At 42.0% G+C, this 10896-nt stretch overlaps 1 protein-coding gene across 1 annotated transcript; it reads right to left on the bottom strand.

Annotated features, from left to right (window-relative positions):
* Positions 1-2466: 2466 nt before the first annotated feature.
* LOC149501361 (retrovirus-related Pol polyprotein from transposon opus) lies at positions 2467-7602 on the bottom strand. Its single transcript, XM_089733947.1, has 2 exons — positions 4042-7602; positions 2467-2568 (listed from the first exon to the last, which is right to left on the bottom strand). Exons 1-2 carry the CDS (start codon positions 7600-7602, stop codon positions 2467-2469), a joined length of 3663 nt encoding a protein of 1220 aa, XP_089590073.1.
* Positions 7603-10896: the final 3294 nt, after the last annotated feature.

The following is a 10896-nucleotide window of genomic DNA, read 5'->3' as shown; positions in this document are numbered from 1 at the left end:
CTCTCATCAAACAACTCTTTAAAAAAAAGCAATGATTTAATAAGAATTAAATGAAAAAGCAAAGAATTAATATGTATTTACAACTAGCTAGACGTCTATAAAATTTTCTAACCGAAAAAATATATGTGTATAAACCATTAGAATAGATAAAACCTTAAAAAACAACATTATTATTAAAAACGAAAGAAAAAATCTTGATATTGTATTGGTTTCACGGCAAAATTTTTAGTGACTACTTAACTTGCTTGAAAGTGAAGAAATACTCTCAAAATCCATTAATTTGTAACTCGCACTCGCACATACAATAATCGAGAGGCTCACTTCGGTAAAGCTATTCGATACATGAGACAGCAACATAAACAAACCTTCTCTCTCCCACAAAATGAGATTCATAAGCTTACCACTAGGTGGCACTGATACAAACTCACACAAATTAAACATAACATTAACATCGACTGAGTAATTAAAAAAACTCGCACTAAGCACAGGTACATTACCCATTACCCGACTAATTATAAATATCGTTAGAAAGCTTGGCATTTCAATTAAACGCCTTAAAAAAAAACTTGCATGCTACCAATATAAAAGAAAAAATTGTTGCTTCTCAAGATGAATAAACGTCCTGCAAATCGAGTAACTCGCACTCAGAGCTCCGCACGTTTCACCGTGAAAAGCGTACACTCGATGCGAGTCATTCGATTCGATTTTTGAAACTCGCACTAAGCCTACTGGTACCTGTAACACAAGTTCTTTACGAAATTATCAAGGGACCAATTAACGTGGCGTGATTGTTAGTTAGTAAAAAAAAATAGTAAATTGACCATACAAATCTTTGAAAAAACAAATAAATTTAAGATACCACCTTTTTGTCGATACCCACTTTTTGTCGATAAAGTTAAATGACTATCTTTTTTTTTTTTTTTTTTTTTTTATGACCTGGTGACAGAGACCTTTAGGTCATATCTTAAATAACTATCAATTCATCTAAGCATGTAGGTTACATATGTAATACTTACAAAACAGTTCCTTGTAATAAATACACGTGAACTCATCACATTTAGTGGCTGTAATTACATTTAAATCCATTGTCATGGTTGTAAATACGAAGACAAATTATTGTCTCTTTACAAAACGGAAATAATGATACTGTGTTAATTTGGTGAATTGATAGAAAACTGCTTGAGTGGCCAGTGGCAATGTTAATGGTAAGAGTCAATTGAGTGATAAATACTTTATTATAGAAATATAACAGTATAATGATAAGATTACAGTTTTATTTTGTTTCTGACACACGATTCCTGACGATGCGCAATGTTACAAAAATATTAAACAGATTATCCTTCATATACCTATCCTATCCTATCTATTTATATTCTGTAGCAGCCAAGATTTTCGCCTCGGAACCTGGGGTTAAATGTTACACTATACTTCTATACTAATATTATAAAGAGGAAAGATTTGTTTGTTTGTTTGTATTGAATAGGTTCCGAAACTATTGAACCGATATGAAAAACTCACGACGACAGCATAATGTCAAACTATTATGTGTCGCGACAGTATATTTCTATTATAGTTATGCCGCAATAAGTGTTCTTTTATTTAAAAAAATAAAACAACGTCGTTGAAATTTTTGTTAAAGACCCGAGCGGAGCCGGAGCGGACCGCTAGTCGCTAATAAGCAAAGTACGCATTTAATATGAAGTCATTACCGACTATAAACATTAAGTTGGTAGAAAATAATCACATATTTTCGTTCTCTACTATTCGCTGGTAGCCTAGGGGCTATTTCGGACGTGTAGATGAGGTCAGTGATTCAACCTGAGAGAATTTGCTAACACTAGCCCTAACAAGAACAGTGCTTCCAAGACGCTACCGCCGGATAGGAATCGCAACCCACTGAGAAGATCCGGCGAGAAACTCAGTAGGCTGTCTGTAAGAAATAATCACAGCTTGTCAGACAAAGTTTCAGCGTCTGTGTGTGGCTGTATATCACTGTGTCACAAAACATCAAAAACACATTTGATCGACATTAACCGACTCTCCTTATAGTCGGAGAGCTGGCGACGAATTTCAGGAAGGCATTTTAGGCAATTCAAAAATATGATAACAGTATATTATCTATGTGAGTGAATACGTAAAACGCGAGTCGGAAAATCGTCAGCTCTTAGAACATTATTTCGTGAATAGATAGATTGCTTTATTTTCTCACTAATAATCAGTATTACAGTAATACAGTTATTTAGTGAACAACCCTTTGTCTCTGACTTCGTTGATTTTTAACAGCTCAATTGCCACATTTTGTTCTGTCAGAAAATCTGAATGCATTGATATCACGACGTACATATTGAATCGATTTCGAAGACCCGAACAGAAATAACTAGTCCAGAAACTAAAAAAAAACATATACGGTAGTATATAGTATAGTATAGTACAGTATAGTACATATATAGTAGCAGCTACTTGTGGCTATTCGCCTCGCGGATGGATCTGGACTACCCAATAATGCAACACTGGACACGTGTGCATGTTGAGCACCCTGGATCCAAACTTGCCTAGAGGCTGTCCAACCTGAAGGTTAAGATAGTTTTCATATTCTTTTTTTTTTGATTTTTTTATTCCGAAGCTTTTGTTATTGTTTTTATTTTTGTGTTCTGTGAAATGTTAATGTTAATGAATGTATAATATTTAATATGGTATTATATGTATCAAACGGAAATAACTACTAATTGAATTTGTTTTTATGCAGTTCAAGATATCAGAGCGAAGTTATGAAATTATTGTGACGTCAGCATCAGTCCTTGATGCGTGTGCGAATTTTCAAATTAATCGAGCGTCTTTGACATCGATAAAAATTACGCTCAAAGATCGATTAGTCACATACAAAATGGCAAGACTTAACGCCCGTGTTCATTTAACTACTTCAAAGTTTTTAATGTTAAGCTTATTTTCAAATATTTGGAGAAATTACTAAAGGATTTTTTTTTAACAAGAGTACCTTACAAAATAGTTGATTAAAAAAACAAATATAATTTTAAATGGTTATTTTTAATTGTTATTAATAATACCTATAATAAAACTGGGCAAATAGTCATTATTCCGACGCTCCGTACTTTATACGAGTTAATAGAGAGTCGGTTCATCGACTGTTCGCGCTCAAAGGGTCAAAGAGACCATGCTCTTTTGGTCGTCTTGGGTGTGATATAAAGTCTTTGCAAACACAAAAGTACACAAAGAAAGTTTTTATTTAAGACGAACACAAAATATACAAAGAAGGAGAAAGTACACAAGAAATAGATAGTCCAAGCAACACAAGCAGGTACACGAAACAAAAAGCTAAAATTATAAAAGGCGTAGAACATAAAAGATAATACGGGATGCGCGCTCGCAAGTCAGATTTCGACTGGTGGCGGTGGATCGGTAAAAATGCGACCGATGTACTAGCGAAATATATCGCCGCCGCTATACTGCAGTTATCGCCTGACTTTGCTTGTGAATTTTATTTTGTTAAGTGTAAATAATGTTTTGTATGATTGTGTGATAAATGAATGTGTTGATATAAAATAAAGTATGTATGTGTTGTTGTGTAGTGTAATTATAATAAAATATTATAAAATAAATAAATACATGTGAGTCACCCACATCACTCCCCTCCGAAGACCGTGCCTACGGGCGATAGTAATCAGGAAAGTGTACTCTCCTGCCTGAACGTGTTGTTCTTACTGGGAGGTGTTGGTGTGGTGGAGTGGGTGGTGTATCTGGTACAGTGGGTGGTGTATTTGGTGGAGATGTGTGGTTTGAGGTCGTGCCGGTGTCATTGCACAGTATATATGCCGGCTTAAGGCGATCTATACTTACCGTCACAGCTTTGTTTTTGACAAGAATAGAAATATATTTATCGCCTCTTTTAAGCACTTCATGCGGCCCTGTATATGTAGGTTGAAGTGAGCCACGTAACAAGTCTTCTCGGAGGAATACATGACTACAAGTGGCGAGGTCTTTAAAAACGAATGTTTTTTGTGTCGAATGGTGTTGAGGAGGGACTGGGCGTATCTTCTCTGCAAAGGACCTCATACGCGCTAAGAAGTCGGTAACGTCGGTAGTGTGGTGAGTGACACTATGGCCGAAGAATTCGCCGGGTAGGCGAAGAGGCTCGCCATACACCAGCTCTGCCGATGACGTTTGGAGGTCTTCCTTGAAAGCAGTCCTAATACCCAGAAGGACGAGTGGCAAGGTCTCAGTCCAGTTTGCGTCTGCGTGGCAAGTTATCGCAGCTTTCAGCTGCCGGTGAAAACGTTCAACCAAACCGTTGCACTGTGGATGATATGCTGTTGTTCTACGGTGATCAAAGCCGATGGACTTGGACAACCGTAGAAATAAATCCGACTCGAATTGTCTGCCGCGGTCGGTGACAACCTCGACAGGACAACCGTATCGGGACACCCAACAAGAAATGAATGCTGTGGCCACTGTTTTGGCGGTGATGTCGGTTAGAGGTACAGCTTCTGCCCATCGCGTAAAGCGATCGACGGCTGTAAGGCAGTACCGATAATCACCTGCTGGCGGTAGGGGTCCGATCAAGTCTAGGTGGACATGTTTGAATCGTGCTGAAGGTAGGTCATGCCTGCCCACAGGGGCGGTGACGTGTCTTGTGACCTTCGAGCGCTGGCAATCCAAACATGCCTTAGACCATTCACGGCAATTTTTCCGCATTAGTGGCCAAACGAATCGTTGTGCAACGAGTTTGGCTGAAGCGTTGGGACCGGGGTGGCTGAGTGAATGAAGGCAATTAAATACCTTCTGACGCATCTCTCGTGGGACGAACGGCCTGGGCATCTGCGTACTGACGTCGCAGTACAAAACAGCTTGACTTCCAGGGACGCTCATCTGAGTAAGGCGTAAAGATGATCCACCTGCTAAATGTTCTGCCAGCTCCGGATCTGTGGTTTGTAACTTAGCCATTTCTTCCAAGTCAACAGGCATCTGCAGTTCACAGATGCGAGACAAGGTGTCAGCGACAAGGTTGTCTTTGCCCGAAACAAACCTTATGTCCGTGGTGAACTGGGAGATGAAGTCCAGATGTCGGTACTGACGCGGCGAACAGTTATGCTTCGGCTGCTGAAATGCGTAACATAAAGGTTTGTGGTCAGTATACACAGTAAAGTTTGTTGCTTCCAGCATATGCCGGAAGTATTTTATGCTCTCATATATGGCGAGAAGCTCTCGGTCGTACGGCGAGTATTTTGACTGCGAGGGGCTCAATTTGCGAGAGAAAAATGCTAACGGCTGCCAATCTCCACCTTTAAGTTGCTGGAGAACTCCACCTATTGCAGAGTCCGAAGCGTCTGTCACGAGACTCAACTTTGCTTGAGTATCGGGATGGGCTAGGAGAGCTGCATTGCATAGGCTTGTTTTGCAGTCTTGGAAGGCTTGCAATGACTTTCCCTCAATAGCGACGGGTTGCGCACCTTTAACGGAACCAACTAGCAATGCGTTGAGAGGCGCTTGTATCTGGGCAGCATTGGGTAGGAATCGGCGATAAAAATTTATCATACCCAAAAATCGCCGGAGTTCTCTGACGGTTTTTGGGACAGGAAAATTTGAGATAGCCTCGACCTTGCTTACCAGAGGCTTGGTACCCTTCTCGGAGATTTGGTAACCCAAAAACGTGACTTCTGGGACGCCGAAGACACATTTGGTAGTATTAACCAAAACGCCATACTCTTTCATGCGTGTGAAGAGTTGATGCAAGTGGTCTTCGTGCTCCTGGGCTGACCTGCTAAAAATTAAAAAATCGTCGATATAAGGAAATGTAAAATCCAGTCCACGCGTCATCTCGTCAGCGAACCTTTGAAAAGTTTGTGCCGCATTGCGCAGCCCGAACGTCATATACGGAAATTCGAATAATCCGAACGGTGTTGTGATCGCTGTCTTTAAAATGTCGTTCTTAGCTACTGGTATCTGATTGTAAGCTTTTTGTAAATCGACAACAGAGAAAATTGTGCATCCGGACAAACAATGTGAAAAGTCATGTATATGACGAATAGGGTATTTGTCGGGTATGGTTCGTGCATTCAATGACCTGTAGTCGCCACATGGACGCCAGCCGTCGTCTTTTTTTTTCGACACCAGATGCAGTGGTGATGCCCAAGGGCTGCAGGAAGGGCGTGCCGTGCCGTTACGTAGCATAGCATCGAACTCCTGCTTGGCGATTCTCAATTTATCTGGGGCGAGACGACGGGGCGGCAGCGATACAGGTGGACCTGGTGTGGTGATGATGTGGTGTGTCGTGTGATGTCTGACGATACCCGGAGTACCAGCGGGGCGAGTTATTTCCGGATATTGTGCCAAAATGTTATGATACCTACCACTACCACCAGTTGGAATTTTTACACTTGTGACAAGACAATTATTTTTACATATAGATGTTACAAACTTAAGATTGGTTAAAGTATCAATAAGTTGTTGGTGGCTGATGTCAACAATAAGGTTGTAATGTGAAAGAAAATCAACACCAATAATAGCCATCGTGACATCAGCAACAACAAAGCGCCATGGAAAGTCACGACGTAAGCCTAAATTAAGATTAAGTTCGATATATCCATACGTATCTATCACTGAACCATTCGCGGCACTGAGTTGAAAAGAAGTTTTATAACGACGCTCTCGAAGTGCGGACACTGGGTAGACACAAATATCACTACCGGTATCAATAAGGAATTGATTTTTAGTTTTACTGTCCGTTATGAAGAGGCGACCCGTGGTGTTGCGGCAGTCTTGTGTCGCCATCAGCGACTGTCCGGACTGTTGACTGTTTTCCGACGCCTTGTAGTCGCACGGCTGGACACATCTGACGGTTTTGGTACCATATTTGAAGTGATACCAACATATGGGGTGCTGTCTGTAGTTAGACTGTGACCGGCGGCGAGATGAAGATCTGCTGCGCTGTTGCTTTGTCGGTCTCCGTTGTCCTCTGCTTGGGTGATGGTTGACTTGCGCGGTCAGTGCACTCACTTGTTTTGTTAGCTCTGCTACCTGTCGTGTCAGCTCGTCAATATGTGTAGACGTGGTAGCGCTTGCTACCTGCGGTGCCGGGGTCGCGATCTCATTGACCCGGTCGGCAAGTTCCGCCAGTGAGTCGAGAGACAACGATGGCTGCGAAGCGATGATTGGCTGCAATCCAGTGGGTAGACGGCTTGTCCAAATTGTTTTGACGAAGTCCTCGGGTATTCCGGGGCCAGCGAGATGTTGCAGGTGCCGTAGGAATTGCGAAGGCTTGCGGCTTCCGAGCTGTTCGTGCATGAGCAACTGCTTAACCTTATTCTCCCGCGACACTGACAGTCTCTTGATGAGCTCATCTTTGAGTCGATTGTAGTCAGGTGGGCCGGTGAGGATGTCTTCAACTTCGGCTGCATACTGCCTGTCTAAGGTACTCAGGATGTGGTAAAATTTGGACGCATCATCCGTAATACGCATTACTGCAAACTGTGCTTCAATTTGAGCGAACCATATATCAGGTTTTTCTGGCCAAAACGGTGGGATACGTAAATGTGAGGGTGGCGGCGAAAAAGTTGTTAAGTCTGTCGCTGCGACTGGAGACGCCATTTTTACGTGTCGTCGTGGCCGTGTATTAACTTGCGATTTAACTGTATCACTTCCACTCGAACTGGACATCTCTTGAATGTGTTCTCCGGGGTCACCAGTTTGGTCGTCTTGGGTGTGATATAAAGTCTTTGCAAACACAAAAGTACACAAAGAAAGTTTTTATTTAAGACGAACACAAAATATACAAAGAAGGAGAAAGTACACAAGAAATAGATAGTCCAAGCAACACAAGCAGGTACACGAAACAAAAAGCTAAAATTATAAAAGGCGTAGAACATAAAAGATAATACGGGATGCGCGCTCGCAAGTCAGATTTCGACTGGTGGCGGTGGATCGGTAAAAATGCGACCGATGTACTAGCGAAATATATCGCCGCCGCTATACTGCAGTTATCGCCTGACTTTGCTTGTGAATTTTATTTTGTTAAGTGTAAATAATGTTTTGTATGATTGTGTGATAAATGAATGTGTTGATATAAAATAAAGTATGTATGTGTTGTTGTGTAGTGTAATTATAATAAAATATTATAAAATAAATAAATACATGTGAGTCACCCACACTCTGTACCTATTCAGAGTTCTCTCTCGACTGAGATCGCTTCGATAGAAAAACAACCGTAGGACTATAAATGAAAGGAAATAATCATCATCATCAGCCTTTATCTGCCCACTGCTGGACATAAGCCTTCCCCAATGCCTCCCACAGAATGCGGTCCTCCGCTTTCCGCATCCAGGTGGGGGAGGAAAGTCCTCGAATGGAGGCCACGGATGGGCACCAGTAGTGTGGGGCGTCCTCCGACCAGGTGGACTAACGACTTAGTGCGCACGGCGGAAAGTCGTTGGATGCGGAAAGGAAATGAATCGAAAATTTCTCTTCCACATCCCATAGCCCGAAAACGCGGTTTTCCGTTTAAAAAAAACACCACCGCTTTGAGTTTAACATGATTACGTCATTTGAGCGTATTCCTATCCCACGCACCCCACCGTTATAAGCAGTGACATAGCCCAAGACATCGATTCTCAAAGTGTCAGAGGTAAAATCTTCTAGCTGTATATTTAAAAAAAAACCATATTTTTTTCGATAACCGTGCACTGACGAACAAAAGTTTATATACAATTTTATTATAAGAGTAGATTGATTCAAGACAATTTACGTACACACACTTAAACTTATATTAGACGTTCAAGTGAATCACAATATCCTTGGCCGGTGTAAAGCAATCAGTGAATATCCACTACAATTGACTTCATCCATCAATGACAATGTAAGTTGACATTTACTCGGAATTTTGTGTGTAGAGGTTATAATTTAAAATCGACTGGTTTTAAGCTATTGCATAGATTTTATCGCAGGCCTTGAGCGTGCGGCTTGAGAGCGGAATCCAGAAATTCCGTAACGAAAATAACCTGACACCCCCACTACGCCTACTATGTAGCTCGCGTTCAACACATTCACACGTTACGCTGGTGTAGTGATTATGAATAAGCGCGCGGTATGACGTTGCACTGCATGCGCATCATGAAAATTCTGTCCATCTCTCTCTCGCGCGGTCAAGCTTGTGAGTGTGAAGGGGACAGTTAATGTTTTGCTTTTGTTAATGTTTATAAATATAGCGTGGTCTTATTTCTCTTCTTGCTTAAATCTGTGGAAGATCTCTGCCAATCTGGAGTTAAGTAGTTAGCGGAGCCCAAAGTTATCAACAAGGTAAATCATGAGTTTTAAGGTTTCAGTTTTACAGTATAACGGCTACCCCACCCTTAAAACCGAAACGCATTACTACTTCACGACAGAAATAGGCAGGATGGTGGTACATAACGGTATCACAAAACGGTTTAGCACCAGTAAAACTATATTTTTAAGATGGTGTCAAATTGCTCTATTTATGTCACGGTATGTCTTGTAGAGTTTTATTTATTTATTTTATTGCTTAGATGGGTGGGCAAGCTCATAGCCCATCTGGTGCTAAGTGGTTAATGGAGCCCATAGACATTTACAACGTAAATGCGCCACTCACCTTGAGATATAAGTTCTAAGGTCTCAAGTATAGTTACAACGGCTGCCCTACCCTTCAAAACGTAACGCATTACTGCTTCACGGCAGAAATAGGCGGTGTGGTGGTACCTACCCGTGCGGACTCAGAAGAGGTCCTACCACCAGTAATTACGAAAATTATAATTTTGCGGGTTTGATTTATTCCTTCACCGTGGAAGTCAATCGTGAACATTTGTTAAGTACGTATTTCATTAGAAAAATTGGTACCCGTCTGCGGGATTCGAACACCGGTGCGTCGCAAGATACGAATGCACCGGACGTCTTTATGCCACAACGACTTGGCCGCGACTTAGGCCACGACGAGTAGAGTGATGACCAATGCAGGGTAGCTGGAAAAAGCTGGATGAGAGAAGCCTTGGACCGTGGTCAGTGGCGTGTATTTGAATAGGCCTATGTCCAACCGTGGACTACTATAGACTGATGATGATGATGATGTCTTACATATAAAGGCTTTACTGACCTTACTGCGTAACTACGCTAACAAAACTTAGTTATTTAACTTGGTGTCGGCCTAGAGAAACATCACTTCATCACTTCTCAATGCTAGAAGCAGAATATATGGATACAGAAAAACTAGTGCTTTATTACAGAGTTGATGGCTTTTCGGGTAAGTACAATTATCTTGCCCGTTTTACAATAAAATTAAGACTCGCGTTGATGCACGTTGTGATGTCCATGGACTCTGGGCAATAAAGATAATAACGAAAGGCTGTCGCAATTCCCACAAGCTTCATTGCCGTTCACTCCAGAATAGACCTTTTTTATTTTATGATTGAAAGTTTACTGGTGGCCCGAAGGCCTTTCCAGTTTCACCAGGACAGGTGGGCGAGCAAAGGCTCAGCCAAGAGGGGTGGGATTTGCTAACAACTGCCCGAGCGCCTCCGAAGGAGACCTAACAACTCAAGAGCAATTGTTTCGCGCATGAATCTACTACCGGATCGGAATCGCGACCCGCTGAGAAGATCCGGCGAGAAACTCAGCGGGCTGATGCATGGGTTAGGTTGCACGTCGACCTCTTTGTGGAGTTCGACGAGTACGGTTACCGGGGTCCCTAAGCCTACCCCTAGAATTAGAGCTGAAGGCATCTAATGCAAAGGTTATTGGATCTGATGGATCCGTAAGGACGTGTCTAGGGCGTCGACGGTGACTGGCTCCTGCATGATCAGGATTCGGGGAGTAGTCAGCGGCGGCTACGATAAGGCGATTATCATGACGCATAGCCTTATCGAAGTATCGTTCCGA

This window comes from Bombyx mandarina, chromosome 16 (assembly GCF_030267445.1).
Source record: "Bombyx mandarina strain Sakado chromosome 16, ASM3026744v2".
Classification (NCBI taxonomy): Eukaryota; Metazoa; Arthropoda; class Insecta; order Lepidoptera; family Bombycidae; genus Bombyx; species Bombyx mandarina.
This window is presented reverse-complemented; position numbering and strand designations above follow the sequence as displayed.

What these genes read in the sequence shown, in the direction of transcription:
- LOC149501361 (XM_089733947.1), bottom strand. Translation starts at nt 7,602, where the DNA reads ATGGCGTCTCCAGTCGCAGCGACAGACTTAACAACTTTTTCGCCGCCA. An exon ending in TTGCAGAGAAGATACGCCCA is followed by an intron (nt 2,569 to 4,041) that starts GTCCCTCCTCAA and finishes CTTAACCTTCAG; the next exon opens with GTTGGACAGCCTCTAGGCAA.